We start from the raw sequence: 21,084 nt of genomic DNA, 5'->3' as shown, positions 1-21,084 counted from the left end.
CAAAAGAGGACAGGGGAAAACAGAGCCCCTAGAAAATGCAATATTTCTGTTTTTAATATCGAGGTCTATAAGATCAGGGCAGAGATGGGTTCCATGGCAATATGTTTATTTATATATTTTATAAGGAGGGGGAAAAAAAATCTGCCTATCAGTGTATGTATTTGGGGGGCCTGGGCCACTGCATCGGAGCTCATCTTATATGAAAAATAATGTTGTGTATGGCTATACTTTTATATATAATGGCAATATGGGATCAGGGCTCTTTTACAATGTGCCATACTTCAGGCTAGGGCTAACAGCATTTTATGGCCCGCCAGCAGTTCATCTTCATGTCTCAGGCAGGCAGGAGCACTGCATAATAATGTCGTTTCCTGCCCCCAAATGCTATTTCACAGACCGGGGCTCATTTCTCAAACTTCACCACTTTTACAATTTCCCAAACTTTTATTCCCGTCATTATTACCAACAAGATTTCATTACGTATTTAGAATGTAAACAAGTCTGAGTAATGACACTCCCCCGTCTCCCTGGAATCATTCCCGCTGATGGCTCTGCTGCTATCTCACACGCATGTTTTCATACACACACACACACACACACACACACACACACACACACACAATAAAACATGCACGTGCAAGCAAACAAACACACAAACACACACACACACACACACACACTGCAGTTTGCCCACATACAACCATACAAGAAGTACACATATAAATATAAACTGCCCCAGCCAAGATACAACTCAAAGGCAGTAATTTACTGCCCCGTGTGCACGTGTGTGTGTGTGTGTGTATGTGCGCGTGTGCGCATGCATGTATGTGTTCCTGATAAAAGGGGGAGGCGGTGGGGGTGAAGGGGGGGGTGTAAGACGGAGAGAGTTTTATACTCAACTCACATAAATCATGTAGAAGAAAAATGAGCAAATGTGCAGGCTAACTCATCTTCTCCCCATCCGGAGAAAATGAAATTCACTGGAATACCTATCAAAACTGCAATCATCCAGAGATAATATCTTCTTTGGTCTATCTGCACTTTCCGATTTAATTTCCTCCATGCCCTTGACATCCAGCGATACCATTAAGATGAAGCACATACAGTAAGGGAGTAGTTCTCACGTTTTGATATATGAGATCTCGACGCTTAATGTAATATCATCATTTGAAAATTAATGCAATCTTTCTTTTGTTTGGGGGGGGGGGGGGGATTTGGAGACACTCGAGGAGCGAGCCGACGTGAGACAGGCAAGACGACGGAGCGCGAGACAGTGACGAGGACACATGAAAAGGAGACAGAAAAATAAGTGATATGCAAGAGAGGAGGGAAAGACTGGGGAATACTTTGTATTTTGTGGAGCCCCCCCCCCCCCTCTTCCCTGCCAGAATGACATGCAATTACGTCTGGGCCTGCCCCGAGTCAGAGGTCACTCAAATTACTCCATCATTTAGCTGCGCCGCTGAGATGAGAGAGAGAAAGAGACCACCCCACCCCACTCACATCCTCCCCACCCCTGCCGCCACATCAAATATCATGAAATCATTAGTGTAATAAGCATGGAAATCTGTTTGCAGATTATCAACACCCCCCCCCCCCCCCACACACACACCACCTCCCCTTGCCCTCCTTTATCTGCCCAGAATCAGAATCTCTCTCTCTCTCTCTCTCTCTCTCTCTCTTTGAGCCGTTTTCACCTCTTTATCCTATACGATCATATTAGAGAGGAAGAAAGACAGACAGAGACAAAGACAAAGAAAGAAAGAGAAGGAGATACAGTGAGAGATAAAGAGCTGGTGTTTAATGAGACAATTAAGGACGGAAACAGAACAAAGAAAAGAAATGATCATTTTAAAACGTCTGACCTCCGAACTCCCCTCAACTTCTTCTATTTTACACCAAGACAGCTCAAAGTCAGCTCACTGCCATATTCAGTCCTATTGAGGTGAGTTTGTCACATGCTTGGTGTGCGAGTGTGTCGTCCTCCTAACTACAGCTGCTGTTGCCCATCTGTCAGTAGGCCAACACGGCTATTTGCCGGAGTAAACTCTTCAACTCGCCAAGGGACGCCATCAGCCATCCCTGAAGAAAGCCACGTGCAATGCAGCCTGGTGACGCTACCTTTTCAGATACTTTGTGATGCGGAGCACCTTTGCATGAATACATCGTCGATGCAGTACAACATTTTCACATAAAGACAAGCAGAGGGTCTTTAGAAGACACAATGCCCCCAAAACTTTTTAGTTTTAGTTCGGGGAAACGCTGGGATTAAAAGAAGTATGCTTTTTCCATGTTGGTATCCGAGCATATTCCTGTGTCATCATGACGTTAAAAACCACATGGAGCTACTTGAAGAGAGTTTTTAATACTTTGCTCCACTGATGGTCAACTCATGTATTGTATCCCTGGATTACTTTACTCAACAAGTATAATTTTACCATTATTTTACCTGACAATGACAAGTTAAACAGCTCGTCTAGTAATACTGATACTGTCTGAGGAAAGGTGTAAAGGCCATTTAGGCAACAATGGTTTGAAGAATTGCCGTATATCATTATTAGAGGGACAACTACACAGCACAGAAATTAAATTTCTCTGACAGCAGGTTGAACAAAGAGTCAGATCTGGTAATGATCGTAGCGATCACTGATTGTGTGAACTATAGGTAAGAAATGCTGCAGGAAAAAGTAGGTTTACTGCACAACCTTTGAGACTTAAGGGATCAATTTAAGCTTCTGAATGGTGCAGAAACATTTTAAATTGTCATTTAATACTGAGACCTATTTTTCCACAAAAAATGAGATCACGGAGGGTTTGATGAATTGCTTTTTACTTACTACAATTTGGTGTAACTACCGGTCATATACAAACAATTCCATTTAAACAATGTGTCTGTTAATATGATTAAAATCACAAACTTTAAAAGGACCTTCTCAAAGCTTTTACAAAAGGTCTACTGTGTCCCATCAAGACATCAACGCAAAGGCTCCAATGACAACACAGATGTGTCATTTCAGTTTTCTGTGACTCGTGACCTCAACCTGAAACCCCAGACTGATCCGCCTTCTCTGCTCTCCGTTTTCTGCTCTCCCTCTCTCTCTCTCTCTCTCTCTCTCTCTCTCTCTCTCTCCCTCTATCCCTTGTTCTTCCTCTACCCCTCTCTTCTCCTACCCTTCCCCGGGCAGTGTGTGTGTGTGTGTGTGTGTGTGTGTGTGTGTGTGTGTGTGTGTGTGTGTGTGTGTGTGTGTGGTAGAACGATGAGTACAGCTGCTGATTGAGCCAGTAATCCTGATGAGGCTGATTCCTCGTGTATTGATTGAGCTGCTGGCTTTCCACCACTTCGCTCTCAGAAGCTGTGCATCTGGACTGATTAGCTGCTGTAGGCCACCTCTTTCACTATCGCTCCATTCCTCCCACAGCCAGGCATAGCCCAACTCAAACGTGTGTGTGTGTGTGTTTATGTGTGTGTTTGTGTGTGTGTGCGCGAGTGTTCAAAAGCAGAAACTAACGCAGAGCACTGGGAGCAATTAACTTCAGTCTTTTTCTCTGCATCGCTACCTATCGCGTTCAGTCGATCTGCTGAAAATACGAAAACAAAACAAACAGGAACAATACAACAAACCTCAGACCACATACATCTTAATTGCACACCTAATTACTGCACCAGTCGTTCGCTCACACAGTTAACTTAACAGGAGGAGGCAACGTTAGTATTCATCATGAAGAATCAAGCACAATAACCATTTGAACAGAGGCTTGATTGTCGAACCAGTCTGAAAGTTTCCTTTTTTGTTGTTGTTATTAGTGAACAACAGAACAGCTTATGACTACTATTGCAAATGATCTAAATCAATTAAAAGCAATTCCTCGGTAGAGACCCGGTCCAATCATATGACTTGAGCTCGGTGACTCCACGATAAGTGTCAATATGGTTGATGCACTAATCTTAAGAGCAGTACATCAACAGAGAGTCATAAATGCCTGTTTAGAAATCTACAGGGATATATGTTTCCAGGCACAGAGCGGGGGAAACAGCGTTTTTTTTTTTTAAACCGCCCTGCAACTCTACCTCAGAGGGAGACGAGCTCCATTATTTACAGTTCTCTGTCCCGAATCGTAATCAGAGTCTTGCGCTCCCCAGGCAGCGGACTACTGGGGTGCAATCTCCCCATGAGCATAAACACACCCATAAATTCAAACACTCAGTATTCACGTATTCAAATTCCCAGAGATACATATATAAAAAAAAATAAATACACTGGTAAACAAACCAGTGTGTGTGTGTGTGTGTGTGTAACGGTTAACTCTGAGCTGATCCTAATAAAGACTACGAATCAAATGCAATGTAATAATCTGTTACTCTAGGTCCTCTAAAACTTGCCAAGAAATATTAACACAAACACACTCGCATGTGCAATCCCAACTGTGTATAAGACATTCTAGTTTACATTCCTTAGCATTAGCACTGTTCTGTATAAGTCAAACAAATTTGAATACAATTATAATATGATTTACAATTCAAGGTAACTTTGAAAAGTGTGAAAACGTGAAAAACCGGCCCATACATATACTGTAGATTATATTTGTCTGCAATATATACTGACCCGGGATCACTTATGACTTATGGAAATGAGTTCAAATTCCTCCGCTTGCCTTTAAGAGGAAGTCTCATCTAAACACGAGACACACATTACCTAATGTTTGCCAAGATGTAACTGCCAATACACATATTGATTAATACTGTTTATGCAAGTAATCCTCTCTTGAATAATTCAGACCCCCCCCCCTTTATGGAGTACCACATCAATCACACCTCCAGACCTGAACCGTAGACATCTCCAAAGCCGAACTAGACCATTACTATATCGTGCACTATATTTAATGTCCGTCATTTTATTTAAGTGTCTGAACTCAGTGAGAAATCCATGCACTGAACAGTGGCCTCAAAAAATTACCACAGTGGAACAAAAAGTAGGGAGCGGTGAATTAGAGACCGCTGTACCCAAACAGTGCTTGGTAACTGTATGATAGTTGTACATGTGAGGTAAACTGTGAGAAAAATCTGCAAAAATCACTCCAGCCTCTTTTCCCCACTTCAATCAGAGTCAATAATATGGAACAATTCTGCGACCGAGCTTGACGACGTTGAAATCTGAGGTCAACTTTATCTGGTCTGCCGCTCGCTCAAGAGGAGAGTTACTGCGAACTGTTTGAATGTTCAGGGTCGGTCATTTGTGTGGCATATTCAGGGTCATTTGCGTAGCGCGTGGTGGGGCGGGGGTCATTTGCGTAAAGGTGCTGGGAGCTGAAGGTTTAGTATGCAGGGAGGCGAGGGAGGGAGGGCATGTGACATCCACAGAGAGCCAGGACCCTCGCTGACCCCTGTCTATAATTCATCCCCAGGAATAAGGGGGCACATCAAACCTCGGTTCCTTCCCACCCAAAAAGAGGAGAGAGAACCTTTTCACTTTGTTGCACGGCTCTCTGACCCCGTATTAAAGCGAGGAGCGAGAGAAACGCTGGAAAACGTCGGCTATTAAATTTTCAGGGCCGTCCCGGGAGAGCGTTTCCAGCGGGCTACCGACTCAAGTATTGGGAGAAGACTGAGGAAAGGCCCCCATGCTGACAGGACGAGGGAGAGGGAGAGGGAGAAGGAGAGAGGGAGGGTGTGTGTCTGAAAGATTCTCCTTTCATTCGTCCATGAGCAAACAGGTATGCACACATGCAGAAATCCTGCAAATATCCACAACAAAATGCAACAATGAAGGTGGATAACCTGTCTGTGTGTGTGTGTGTGTGTGTGTGTGTGTGTGTGTGTGTGGGCAGAATTTGGGATAAATGAAACGCTAATATAAAAGGTGGACCAGGCCCTAGGGGGCACACTCCCCTCCCTCTATCCCTGTTTACTACGCTTTCTCTGTGTCTCTCTCTCTGCCTGTAACTGCAGGTATTCAGCTCCAATGCCGGAGGTTTCATTAGGAATGCAGATATCAAAGTGTGTGTGTGTGTGTGTGTGTGTGTGAGTGTGTACTGTAGGGGATAAAAGGGGGGTGTCAAATAGAACTTACCAGATGTTCTAATCTGCCTTTGATGTTCGCGGCGTCCCTGCAACACAACAACACATTTCCACTACTGTAAATAAAGCGCAGACACAAAACGTCATTTAAAAAAAGAGAATTCTTTTTTTGCAGGCGCATACACACATCCACGGAGAAAACACACAGAAGGGAGACAGAAGAACAAACTGTGTTCAAGTGTGTTTGCAGTGAACATTTCGGAAGCAATGAACATTTTAACCATTTTGTGAAACAATACCTGTAGCTAGTTCTGATTAGCTGGAATATATATTTCCTTTATTAATTAATCAACCCATTATTTTCTCAATCAAAAGAGTCGATGGTTGGTCTAAATCAGTCCATCAGACAAAAGGGTTTTGAGTTTATTTTCATAGAAGATCAAGAAAAACAGATTGTTTTCAGGAGCTGAAAAAGTGATTTTTTTTTTAAAATACATTTTTGCTTGAAAAATGACTAAACAATCGATTGTCGTGTAAATTCTATTTAGTTGAGAATTGTTTCAGTTGAAATGCAGTCAGCAGCGGTCATAACCATCTTATTGATTTCCTTTTCAGTTATGAGCTGGATGGAAATGGTTGTGCAAGAAATTGATCTTTATGACATCAAAAAGGGGTTTTGTAAAGCAAAAGGAAAAGAAAAACAGATGAGGAAGAATGATCCTAATAGTTTCCTTTCAGACTGAAGTGCTGTGTGCGTTAGTGTGCGTTTGCATACACACCAGACAGAGGTTAGCTAATATTGTTGGCAGTCATAATAATAATATCACAGTGCAGGGAAAGAACTCAAGAGTTTATTATCTGTGAATTATTAAAAAAAAAAAAATATGTGTATGATTATCAGGGTAGCAACGGCAGAATGGCGAGCCATGGAAGTGGAAGAAGAAGAGGGGGGGTTGTGGGGGGGGGGGGGGGGGGGGGGGCAGTCGGTTTTAAAAAGAGCAAATTGGCAGTAAATAATAGATGCTATTTTGGCACATTTCAAATTTGCAGCAGTGGAAATCAACAGATCAAGAGAACACAAACAGCCCCCGTCCCCGATCCCTGCATCCCCCCCCACCCCCATCCAACTCTGGCCCCCCCATTACTGACAACTCCACCCCGGCCGTGGGGGTTCACAGTGTGCGTGTGCATATGTGTGTGTGTGTGCTGAGAGAGAGAGAGAGAGGGGAAGGCTTATCGACAGGCTTCAGTTGCTAATGCAGCCAGCAGCATCACAGTGTAAATCTACACCATCTCTAAAATTACATACCGTCTAATCCATCCCACCCTCCTTCCCTCCATCTCTCCCTCCATCCCTCCAGCCTTCCCTCCATCAGGCCAAGCCCCATACCCAGTGTGACCACAGACCTACACGCCATTCATTTCTAAACGGCGGTGTGAAGGAATGACATGAAATATAAACAAAAGTAAGAAACAACAAGAAAAGAAGTGGTGAAGAAAGGATGTTTGCTGAGCCACATGCAGACAAGTCAACCACTTACGGCAAACTTCATCTCGCTGTAATTACATTACATTGTGACAAACATCCCGCCACATTCATTATACATGACGGGCGCCCGGCAACCAGACAGCAAGACATTTGTTACCGTGGTGACAGTGTGTGTAATCCGCTAATGAAGCGCAATTAGTGAGAAACAATCCAACACAGGGGAGACGCAGCGCTCGATCCCTCCTCCTCCTCCTCCACTCTTTTTCTGTCGCTTTTTTCTTTCTCCCACCCCCCCCCCCCCCCACACACACACTCTCTCCCCTCGCACTCCTTTTTATAACCAAGTCTTTTTTTTTTCATGTCTTTTATTTTTGTGATCCAACCTTTATTAAGCTCTTCACTTGCATTTAATCCGCCGCTCTGTCATCTGTAGTCTTGACTTTATCAAGGGCAAGCTGGCCAGCACTGTCCGCACCAGGGCCGAAGGGATCACTCTATCCATTAGATGCACACAGCTGGCTCACACACACGCACACGCACACACACACACACACACACACACACACACACACACACACACACACACACACACTCCATTTTACATCCTCATCTCTCTTTTCAAAACATCATATAATCTGCTGAGGTCTTCAGGGACAGAGCTTTCCTCTTCTCCTTATCTCCCTCCCTCCCTCTGCTCTCTGTGCCTTCAACGCAGAGGCAGCATCGATTTCTGAATTACACCACAATATTAAATAATTAATATACTTGCCATGATTGATGTTTTGCATTAGGCCAATATTAGGTTATCAATCAAAATCCACTTGGTTTAATGTAATAATATTGAAAATGTGTCAGTGCCTGTTCATCCAATTTGTAGTGGAGGCAAGCCAGATAGTAATGGTGGTGTAGCACAAGGCCTCAGAGACACTGTGGCCGGCTTACTACAACCATAGGAGCACATTATAGCGCTGGCACGCTGCGGGGGAGGGAGGGAAGGGAGTGATGGAGGGGGAGACGAAGAAGTGACGACAGACGGGGACGAAGCAGATAGACAGACAGTGATCCGTGATACACTGTGACAGTCACGTCGTTTATTTGCCCTCAATCAAGAGACTGAACTTGTGGCACATTCAAAATTGTACTTGCGCTGCATTCACATCAGGCGGCGGTACGCGGCGAACCGGATATCGTATTACTGGACGAGCAATCTCGAATCCCGCCGGCTATCGGCTTCACGGCGAATCAGCCTTTGGGGACAACGAACTATATTTCTGGGGTTCCGATGCAGCCAGCGGATATCCGGGCCACGACTTCGTTTCTGTGCACGAGATGATAGCCAACGGGTTCTGAGATTGCATTTTGCCCGATGCATTTGCGCCTCTTTTGCACACATGGACTGTTCACCTGCATTAAAATAAAGAATGCTCGAACGTATTTGGTCAATACTACCGGCAATACAGACGGAAACCAGAATGCTTCCGATGCCAAAAACAGACTTACAACCGGATGTTCTGTAGCTCCCTCACACCGGAGAAAGTTGTTTACGTTTGCAATGGAATATTAAGAGAAAGCTGCATTTTATAGCAAAATGCATCAATAGAATGACTGTATAAAATAGTAGACACAAAATACTTTGAGTTTATGTGTTCGATGCCATCGTCATATAGCAATTTCGTTTTGCTGTTCCGCTATTCCGTCTGTTTGTTTCTTTTGGACATTTCTTGACGCGCCGTTTTGCGATATAGACGTTTGCCAGTCATCCCTTTGAGACACATCGCGTCATTGCGTTTCTGGGAACTTGCAGTATTTGGTGCACAGAGTACCTCTCTTTTACCATCAACATAGCTACAAGACAGAAAGACAGCCTGACAAAGAATGGCCGGTGGGGGAGGAAGGGGTCAGGGAATGAGAGGGAGAGAGAGTAATGTACTGTTGTTCCAGGAAATGGTAATTAGTTATCTGAGGTCAATTAAGTAAAACAAGACAAACAAGTGCGAGTGTTAAACTGAGCCCTGGCAAGGTCAATATAACCAATTTAACATGGTCACTGGATCCATCACAGTGTGCACTTTTCTGCTTTCTCATTCCAGCTTTTTTTCTCATCTTTTAATCTTATTTAATCCACTTCTTTAGATTCGCATATTTCTTCGTCTCACCCGCGTATTCTTCTGGCCTCTATAGAAGTCACATATAAGTACTAGAAGTACACGTTTTGTTTCACTGTGTCCAAACCCGTTTCTGTCCTTAAGCTGTTGCCTCATCTTCCCTCATGTCCTTCTCCGTCTCTCTTCATCTCATTTCTCTCTCTCTCTCTCTCTCTTTCTCTCTCTCTCTCTCTCTCTCTCTCTCTCTCTCTCTCTCTCTCTCGAAGACAATTAATTACAGCGCCGGTATTGTCATTTGTGGTCAAGTTTCTAATAATTGCATTAGGGGTCTTCAGGTTTTTCTAAAGATGCCCTCCACTTCTTTCCCTCCCCCCCCCTCTTTCTCTTCCTCTCCTTACTTGAACCCTCCTCCTCTCCCGCTCCACCCCTTGACACGGCGAAGATAAATATCTTCAGTCAGTCAATGGCGGCGACAGAGGGACTTAAAATGCAGAGGCAGTCATTTGATTCCCGGCTAACAGAGCTGCCCATTAGCGCAGCACTCATCAGCCATGCATTACCTCTCGGGCCTGCTGTCCTGAGTGTGGAAGCTTTAACCCTTTCACTGTCCACTGCTGGCCAGCTTCATCACTTCATAACAGGCACACTTCACCGGCTCTCTTCCACCGGCCCTTATTAACACCTTATTTTGCGATCCAGTTCTGTATAAAAGGTGATGAAATGCCCTCTGGTTTAAGGATAAAACAACTAAATTAATTAAAAAGTCAATGGTTGTTTGTGTGATGGTAATGGCTCCGTCATACTCTATATATAATGTATGGGGAGTTAATAGTCTCAAACACTAGTGAACCAGAAAGTCTTACGCTGACCTTAAAGCATACCTCACCCATAGGCTGGAAATGTACTTACCAAAACTGAAAAAAGAAAGTTGCTCACCTGTAAACATGACAAGTTACTATAGTTTATACAACAAGTTTGACAAAATCCTTTTCTTTCCCCATTAAGAGCTGCAACTTTTTATTTTACTTGAAACAAACAATATTCAGTGTAGGGAATGTTTGGCATTACTGCTTCAAATGCATGACACAATCCATTAAACAGATTATCAAAATAGCTAAAGTTGAATTACTTGTTGGTAGGTTTAATCTTAAAATAGATCACATGAATGCAAATGTGCTAACTGAAACCATTATAATTTACAACAGCTGTGAAATTGTCTTTAAATTTTAATAAGTAGGGGTCCAGATTTAAGCTGTGTTGGACCTTTTTGGGGGGAAAGATTACAAACGTCTGACCACGTTGTAAGCACCACTCCGTTTCTTTTTCTGTTTTTTTAAGTGTACCCAGCTCTTTTTTGTTCCACACCTTAGCTGCAGAAATAACATTTTGGCCTCCAGCAGCCTCTCAGCCCTCAGCCTGATATCAGTCAGAGATAGTGAGCAAAGGGAAGACGGGACACTGTAACACTATGAAAGAGACATCACTCATCAGATTGTGTGTGTGTGTGCGTGTGTGTGTGTGTGTACCCCATTTGCCACAGTTGCATGTCTTGTCAAGCGTGTCATTGAGCATTCATATGTTGTTTGACTGCTGATAGAATGGCAGGCATATTTATTAAAGAGTCAATGTGATGGGGACACCAGAGCGAGCATACTCACACTCACACACACATAAATAAAACACACAATGCACTAATACGCAGTCCACATCAGTGACATCTGCCTGTTTAACTAATAGAAGGCAAAAGCTTGATATTAAGCAGTCGAGGGACACACACACACACACCTACACACACACACACACACACACACACACACACACACACACACAGGGAGCTCAGCTTTCCCCCAGGCCTGATTGCCATCTCCATAGTTCCTTTTTAACAGGGCTGCCAATTGAAATTGAAATTGTATTCTTCTGTGTGTACTATCAGAGTTACCTCTCAGGGTTTTATACAGCTAAGAGGAGGGCTGGGGGGGGGGAACACACACACACACACACTCAGGAAGGGATAATGCAAGGGTAAGTCAGGGGCTGTCACTCTTCCATGCAGAACACACGAGAGGGAACAAAACACAGACTTATGCTTCTATGCTTTCTATGTAATTCGGCATGTGCACACACACACACACACATGCCCGCATGCCCGCATACAACGCCCACCCCCCTTTCCCAATGGAGGGGGCTTTACTTTAGCATAATCCCAAAATGGTGGAGAAAAGCAGTCCATTAAAAATGGGGCTAACAAATTCAGCACTTTATGTTTCTCTGAAGGGAGGGTTAAGTGCAGTCAATAAAAAAAGTCAGAAAAGGAGGAAGAAGAAAGGAAGAAGCTGATTTATGGCGGGCCTTTCTGTTCTCTGTGATAAACACACACACACACACACACACACACACACACACCTGTTCATACGTGGCCCATATCTGACACCTGGTCATGGACAACGCTCGAGAGAGAGAAAGAGAGTGCTTGAAACACTTGTGGAGCAGGAATTTAAGAACTACATTTCTCAAAAAGTTGCAAGATTTTTATCACTTTAACGGTTAAGAAACAGGTGTTTTGTCATTCTGCACCAGGAGTAAAAATTTGACAGAACTTTTAATTAATAAGCACTTTTATGGCTACAGTTGAAGCAGTACCTCCAAACCAAACGGCACTTGTTTATCCTACACAGACAATTTGACTCATTGAATATGTGCAACCTTTACAAGAAGGTGACTGTGTCAGCAATAACAAGACCTATTTCAACACCACTGGCTCGTTGAATGAAGTGGACATTAATAGCATAATTGAAATTAAAAAAAGAAGGGATGGGCAGAAGAGGCCAATTATGGAGATGAGAGTCACGGTGTTACAGATCAAAGCGTTTGTGTGAACTGGTGACTTTCTGTCTTTGTGAATACTTTATTATTGTCTCTTTTAGCTAGATGGCGAACTCTGCCCGACCAATATATCAGCCGATAGCCTATTGCAGATACATCAGTATCGCTGTATACGGCGGCTGATAAGAAGGAACTAGGTTGAAGGTCATTTAGAAACAGTTCACCAGAGAGCACTGACGAGTTTATTTTCACATCTTAAAATGTCTCGCTTAAACACCCGAATATCAAAATCATTGCAAAATTAGCATTAACATACCAATCTGAATCTTGTGTGAAACCTGGTCATCAACAGTCAAATTTGTGAAAATATGGATTAAATAAACCTCTGTGCCTACTTTAGGCTCCTGTGCCTGTGCTTAGGACCCGACACGTGTTTTGCTATTAAAGAAACAACTCATGCATCAGTCGGTCATGGTTGAGGAACCGTCTTCAACTCATTTTGAGCGAGCCGACTCAACCGTCACCCGGCTCCATTCACACACGCGTCTAAACAAACACGCAGTGCCGTGGAGCGAGTGTGGCCCCCCCCCCTACAGACGGTCCCTCCCCGTAGCCTCGTAACCAACTCTGGTGCTGAGGAGAATTGAATGCTGGGGTCAAGTTTGAAAGTAAATTGACTTATCTTTAGTGTGTTGCATAGAAGGGAGAGTGGGACAAAGACAGAGGGGCATGGAGAGCAATCAATTTCCCCGCGGTTCCTTCAATAGCCGGTGGTCCTTTTCATACCTCCCAATTAGAACCTTTCCTAATCAGAAAAATACCTCTCCGTTATTGAGACGGAAACAATGACACTCCCCAACATGTCCGCCTGCTCCAAAACTCTATAGATTTCAGCGCTGGTTCACAAAGAATGAAGCACGGGGCTATACGGCAGGGGGGGGGGGGGGGGGGGGGGGGAGACACACGCTTGTGTTAGAATCACATGTGGAAATCTTTTGGCTCTCCTCGTGGCCCCAGAAAAACTGATGGGGAACAATGGCAGCCCGGCACAGCATCTGTCATGGCACAATATAAAAAGATGATCTTGGCACAGAATGGACAGAAGAAAAAAAGAACGGGGGAGAGGGAGGAAGATGGGGGAAATGGAGAGGAGGGGAAGGGGAGAGGTAATTCATTTGCAAATCAGGCCCTGGCGCTCAGGTCTATTTCAAGCTGCCAGTGGGTGCCAGGAGTTAACAAGGTAATCAGTTTCAATCCTGCCCTTCAATTGTACATCACACCCTCATCCAGAGAATACCCGGGCCTTTCTATAGGGGCAGAGGGGGGAAATAGCAATCTGGCTGCCGGCTGGCTGCACACACACAAAACACACACACACACACCTGAAGACAAGTGTGTACACATAAACCGGCAGCCACAAATTTGCACACACACACACACACACACACACAAAAACCAGACAGTTTATTAATAGCCATGTATCCACAACATGTCCTTACAAGCAACTGTGCTTAGTTTGAATAATTGTTTAAGTCTTTCAATCAGGCAAAAAAAGCCAAATATTTGTTTGTTCAACCTTCTCAAACGTGAGGATTTACTGCTTCTCTGTATTGTATTTGATTTAAATGCCTTTGAGTTTCAGGTTGGTGGGACAAAACAAGACATTTGAAGATGCCTCGACATACTTTTGACAACTGATTATAAAAAAAAATAATCAACAGATTAATCAATAGTGACAAAATAATGTTTAGTTTCAGCATGAACAGAGCACTGCGAGATGTTGATTTATCACAGTCTTTCTGTTTCTCTCCTCTCATCTCATCTCGTACTGAATATATGAAGCTGTCCCTGTATATTTGTCGGTTCGCTTGTTTTTAATTGTGTCTATGCCGTCAGAGCCGTATTTCAAATTACTGCTCACTATAATGTCACAAAACCTTCGCTTTTTCTAGCAGTAAAAGTTGTTACGAAGGCGCCTGGAATTATTTGTAGGTCATGTTCATCATGTTTACTGTAACTTGTAAATTTAAACTAAATATTAGAAGTCTTCCTTTTCAAAAAAAAAAAAAGCTCTCCATACACACAACGGGTAACAAGGCTTTTCTCAACATAAAACAAGACAAGCAGAAAGGTAGAGAGAGAGAAAAAAAGAAAGCTAAATGTGTCCTAATCCTTTCTTCCTCTCTCTGTATCCCTCTCTTCAGTCTGTGTCAGCTGGAACCGGCTGGCCGAGATGCAGTTAGCCCCGGTTAGTCCCTCATCTGCATAATCAATATGACAACCTTATTTTTCTGAGGCAAACAGGATTTTGCCGCTGAGCTGTGTTAGTTGATGTGTGTGTGTGTGTGTGTGTAAGAGTGTGCCCAGTCTGCTTCTGGCCAGCCTCAGTCATGGCCCTCTTTAGCCTTAATTAGATTAGGCGCGATTATCCCGGCTCTACCTTACAAGTGTACAGGCGGGATAAAGTGGCCACAAAGGCCAGCCTGTCACAGGGACTGGGCTCTGGTCTGCAGGTTATCAGGGTCCAGGGAGACACACCGCGTACATTGTTATTCATATCATCTCCACACCGTTTTCTTCGCTGCCTTTTTCACTAGTCCCCCCCCCCCCATGTCTGTGGTGTCAAACTGGCGTAATCACTGGCCAGGGTAAGTCTCTCTTTTCTCCCTCTGTCTGTCTGTCTGTCTGTCCGTCAGAAGACAAAACAACATGGCCCCAAGCGCTCTGCAGTCTGGCCTACAGGGAGAGATGTCAGGAGTGGGAGAGGGTGTGTGTGTGTGTGTGTGTGTGTGTGTGTGTGTGTGTGTGTGTGTGTGTGTGTGTGTGTGTGTGTGTGTGTGTGTGTGTGTGTGTGTGTGTGTGTGTGTGTGTGTGTGTGTGTGTGTGTGTGTGTGTGTGTGTAGAGTTCAAGGAAAAGTGGTACAAAGAAAAGTAAACCCAAGTCTCACACTAATGCAGACAGACTTACATGCACATACAGAGGACAGAGTCGTTGCTACAGCCAGGAAAGCACCGATTCAGCTCTTTCATGGCTCGATACCGATACCCGGACTTTGGCTATCGGCCGATACAGAGTACCGATCAGATACCGGTGTTTAATGAACAAGCTGTGGGCCTCACTGTGTGGAAGAGACTGGGATAATTACTTAATGTTTAACTTAAGGACTTAAACATTGATTTCCTTACTTTGTAAAAACAAAATGTAACCTTGAAATTGACTAAATTATATTTATTAACAATTTAATAAATGGTAGAGCAGCAACTTGGTAAAAACAGGAATTACAATTCAAGTTTATACCTTTTTAATGCAGCAACAATATGGTCAAAATTTAAACAGTGTTCCAATTTATAATCGTGTTCACTTTGATGAATCAAGTGCTGATATAAATTAAAGTTAAGACCATTTTATTTGTCTCTTTGCGTTTGGACCCTTGACAACTTTAGCTTGTTTTGCAAAAGGAGTTTTGTCGAGAAACTTATGGTATTAAAAAGTATCGATAATGGTACTAAATTTCAAAATGACACGCTGGTCTACTCAAGACTCACTGCATTCATAAACAATCTATACATCAGAGATGCCAACATACAACGGGACCATATCAAAACTGTGGCCTAGGTTTACCTCCTCAAATGTGCGTGCCATGACATTGGCTCCAACGGCATTATTCCTTTTGATTAATGTGCTTGAACATTTTATGAGATGATTTGCTATGATTTTCTAAAAATACTTTTTCTCTCCAACTGTTTTCCACACAGAGCTCAGAACTAACGGATTCCAGTCCGTCTGCACTGATGAATGTGTATGTGGAGAGAAAAAGAAGTGAATTATTCGTTCACTGTTGATTAGACAGCCGTGCCCAAAATATTTATACACAACTGTACATACTTTCCATGCTGTCAGATGTGGGCATAGAAAGAGGCAGAAACAGAGAGACGGGGGTACATAAAAAAGGCTCAATGATAGTACTATACGTAGAGGAAAGCACATTGGAGCAGTGTGTACGGTGATGGTATGTTAACTGTGTTTTAAGATATATATAAAATGTATATTTATATAAATGTATTCCCAAACAAATGTTTCTTGTACAAATTCATATTTCCAAGCAAAACTTAAATGACAAGCACAAATAAAACACAGTTTGCAGACGTTTGCCACATTGTGACATATTTTCCATATTCTAAGAATGATATTAACCATATTTTCCAGCCCCAAATACATCTGACAAATCATGTAAATCATGTAAATCATGGCAAAAAAAAAAATGGAAGCAGAAAGAGTCATCAGTGTGAAGTGAGTGAGGCACAAGGTAAAATAACTCTATTAAGAGAACCGCAGGGACTAAGCTGGTGAGACACAGCACATGAGAGAGAAGGAGAGCGAGAGTGAGCGAGACATTAGTACAAATGAATTAAACATTGGCCCGGAGATCTAAACTTCTGCTGAAAAAGTGGCAGGCTAAATGGGTGGGAGGGGAGGGGAGGGAGAGAATGAGAGAGAGAGAAAGAGAGAGAGAGGAGGGAGGCTTCATGACTTCACCATTGCTACTCGATGATCAACATGAGCTACGTCTCTGTGACACAAATAAGTACTCCCATCAACACAATCAAGCATACACACACACACACACACACACACACACACACACACACACACACACACACACACACACACACACACACTTGTATGATTGGTACCTGTACTCATAACGCTTTTGTTTCAAAAAAGAAAAGAAAAATGGCTGCCGATGTGAAACCTCCACTCAGGCCATATTTACTTCCACAACCGAGTCTTGGTACTTAACTGTGTGTCTGGAGCGCTGTTTACCCGGTTCTGAGGGAGGTATTCTTGTAATGATCAATGCCATTAGGCAAAGACCTGCAGAGCTGTATTTCTGTCTCGGAGCACCAGAGGTCATGAGGAGAGGTACTCTCTGCTATCTGAAAACTCTTCCTCTCCTCTGTCGTGTCTTTCTCTCTCGGTGTTACTTTGTCTGCTCTCGCCGACTAGAAAGAACATCTCTCTCTGTGTAATGTGTTCTCAATCTCAAAAGCCTTTCTCATAAAGACTTCAGTTAACACCTTAGTGCAGATGAATAAGTACTGATAATAGAGAAAATTAAACATTTATGGCGCGTACACATCGTTCTCCATAACAATCTTCTCTTTTAGCTCCACTCCGATTACTCCAACCAAAAACGACCCGGCTTTTCCACCGCGAAAGAGAGAAAATACTGAGGGCAGAGAAACATATTTTGTCGACAAGCACATTTACATAACCCTCCTAAATCGGAGCTGGCCTGTCATGTTTGCTGCTCATAACCTGCTGCTTATAATCCTGCCTGCATCCTCCTCTGATCCATAAAGCGGAGCAGCCAGCCACTTCAACAGCAGCCAGGACTGCCATCACTAGCTGCTGCTGCTGCTAAGACAGGGCCGTAAAAAGAGGAGAGGAGAAGGGAGGAGAGGAGGAAATAAAAGAGAGGAACAGGGTAATTGGATTGGGGGGTTGGGGGGATTGGGGGGGGATCTTCTATTTGGCCGGGTCTGGTCTCTGTCATCACGCTCCAGGCCTGGCTCCTCTCAGTGCCTACAGCAGGTCTCAAACACATCAACACACACACACACACACACACACACACACGCACACTCTAAACACTACTGAATCGCTACCCAGTTCAGGAGGCAGACCGTCCTGTGCGCCGCTAAAGCCTGCAAGGTGTCTAGTGTGTGTCTAGTGGGTTTTTTCCTTTATGTGTGTGAGTGTTTGCTTACTCCTCTAACAACTCACTAAATGGTTAAACAGATTACAGAGCGCACTAAGTGGATTGTCACAGCTCTCTATCGCTTGCTCAGTGTGTCTCTCCTGCGATTAAAAGTGGCCAGAATTCTCTCTCTCTCCCCCTCTCACACACACAGACACACACACACACACACACACAAACAAATCTGCACAGTGCAGAGAGAGAGCGAGAGGTCATTCTCAGGCGTAGACAACATGTCCTACAGTCCTGACTGTTACTGTAAATTAGTGACTGCATTATCTGAATTGAATATTAACAGTAATAATCATCATAATAATACTTATTGTCGGCTGTTGCTCTAGTTTTTAGCTGAGTACAGCATTCATCTGTCCTTATGACATCTGTGGCCAAACCCCATTTAGATTCTAGTAAACTGGAATAAGGATAATCTCACTACTCAGTGCATGGACTGCTATTTATCCTCCAGAAATTGTAACAAACCTTGAACAGCAGGAAACTTTAATCTAACTTTGATGGATTACAGCCTGGATGTGTCAGATTCTGTCTGCTACTCTTCTTGCCTAGACTTCCTGTACTCACGTCAGCCTTTCATCATTCAGGGTTTAATTAAGAGTCAGTCAATGGCAAAGGAAAATGTTGGTTGATTGAAAGTTTCTTTTCTCCACCTATTATTTTTAATAAATAAACAAATGCTGGCATAATGCATGTTCACAGTCTGTGTCCTCATCAGTTTGGGTTGATATCTGGCATGCAAGTCATTAGAAGTCACGTCTGCAGACTGGCAGACTGGGCAGTCACAACAACCCCCTCACATTACAGCGAGTTGTTTGATTGAATACGGAAAAAAAGATTCCTTCAGCTTTGATTCAAAATGTGTGGTCTAGGGCTCGAAGTTTGATCGGCATTCTTTAACATTAGATAATAAACCTTTAGTTATAGTTCTTATATCGTTCACCCCCTCCTGCCTTAAACTCAGGTATTGAGCGGGACGTTCAGACCAATGAGAAACCAGGTTTGTCCTGCATCACTGTATCGGTCTTAACAAGGTATTCATCTACTTGTGTGTGTGTGTGTGTTAAAATAAATGTCCATGTAGTGAAGATCGAGTTCATGCGGCCAGGCTGTTTTCCATCCAATCTATGCTCATTATCTGTGTGGAGAAAAAAAAAGCAGCTAATGACTACATACAGCCATGGGCCAAGAAACACTACAGCTGCACCGCTCTGTGTGCGCATGTGTTTGTCTATTGGGAGTGTGTGTGTGTGTGTGTGTGTGTGTGTGTGTGTGTGTGTGTGTGTGTGTGTGTGTGCACGCCTGTCCATCCTTCGCATGTAGGCATCACTCCTATTCCACCCAGCCTCGTCCAACCGCCCAGCCCCCACCCAAAACTACACACGATCACATGCACACCCACTCCTCTTCAGCTTCGCCCATGTCTCGCCTCGCTCCTGGCCACTAGGCTACCCCCCTTGACGCACACACAAATAATACACACACTTACAGCTCATTGATTTAAGTCAATGTGAGTGTATCCTAACCTTCCGAGGACGGCGTTTGAAGTCTCTCTTACCTCCCCAGACCCGCTCCCAGAGCCAGACACAGCCTAGAGTCCTGCAAGAGTGCAGACAAACACACACACACACACCCACACACACAGAAAACGCGCACACACAACGCAGCAGCCAGTGGTCCCATCCACACCACCCATACACACACTCCCAACAGGCTGAGAGGACGCCGCAGGCAGGGGCTACATGAGCGCAAACACACACACAAACACACTTACTTTCTCTGTGTATTATCAACACTAATGAGCTGATAGATGTTCAACGGAGGCAAAGAAGCAGACAATCATTTCCTCGGAGTGAGGCAAGGAGGTAGGGAAAATCAACAGCGGTGAGTGCGCAATGTGTGCGCTTGTGTCTGGGGTCTTGTTTTATTTTCTCCTTTCCTCACAGCCTCTAGGCTTCCAGGGGTTAAGGCTGAGCGATGGAGCAAAGCTAGCCAAACTGAGGCCTGGGGGTCCGGCCGGGACCCCTGTGGTGAGGCTGGGTTCTGTTTAGCTTGTCAGGGGAAAACACAGTAATGAGAGGAATTACTAAACAATCACATTTCACAGAGAGAGATGGGAACGGGCGGGTTTGGTGGGGACGGCTCTATGGACACAAAGTGTCAAGAAAACATGCTTTATTTTTTAAAAAGGAACTCCATCCTCAAACAATAAGCTAGTTTATAAGTGCGGACTGTTAGAAGTGCTGCTCTCGCTAGCAGAGGAAAAAAACTCCCCAAATGATTCTTTCATAGACAAAGACATCAAAAAAAGGCTTTAATGAAAAGGTAGTCATTTCATTTCTTAACCCTCAGCTCATTATACCAACTGCAGCTTTACACTCGCAGGGAAAAGACGGCTGTCTGATGCCACGAGAGGTCTCCACAACCGCCCTCTGTGCCTCCGCTGCCCAGCCTCTGCCCATTTCACACTCGGATGACATGAAATTGATTCAGATGGACCGACAGTCCTTCCCGTGACCCGGCACAGTCGAGGAGTTCAGCCTAATTGGACAGACCTCTCTGATTGAGGATGTGGAGTGAGGCAGCCCACGTCCACGTTCCTCCACTACCTTGGCGATCCGCTACAGAGGAAAGCACGGGAGGTCGACACTGGCATCATGAGTGAACCCCCCCCCCCCCCTCCAAATTCCTTCAAGCTTGATCAAAGCCTCAATCTCTGCAGCTTATTTATGCCTAAACCTTTTAAATCACTAACATGTTATTAAAAAAATATTCTTAAAAACCTGTCACTTTCTGTGGAGAAACAGCCGTCTGATAACTGATTTCTGCTCATTAATTACAGGTGGGAGTTGAGTCTGAACATCCGGTGAAGAATGC

The 21,084-nt window shown here is 43.9% G+C and overlaps 1 protein-coding gene across 1 annotated transcript in view; it reads right to left on the bottom strand.

Annotated features, from left to right (window-relative positions):
- The window catches only part of rsrc1 (arginine/serine-rich coiled-coil 1), a 107,326-nt gene that overhangs the window by 61,357 nt on the left and 24,885 nt on the right, over window positions 1-21,084 (bottom strand). Inside the window, exon 5 of the mRNA XM_079165643.1 lies at window positions 6,069-6,105. Coding sequence (XP_079021769.1) covers window positions 6,069-6,105 — 37 coding nt within the window. The remainder of the gene's footprint in view (window positions 1-6,068; window positions 6,106-21,084) is intronic.

Source organism: Pholis gunnellus (assembly GCF_910591455.1).
Source record: "Pholis gunnellus genome assembly, chromosome: 9".
Classification (NCBI taxonomy): Eukaryota; Metazoa; Chordata; class Actinopteri; order Perciformes; family Pholidae; genus Pholis; species Pholis gunnellus.
Note: the sequence above shows the minus strand (reverse complement) of the source record. Positions and strands in the feature narration are given on the sequence as shown.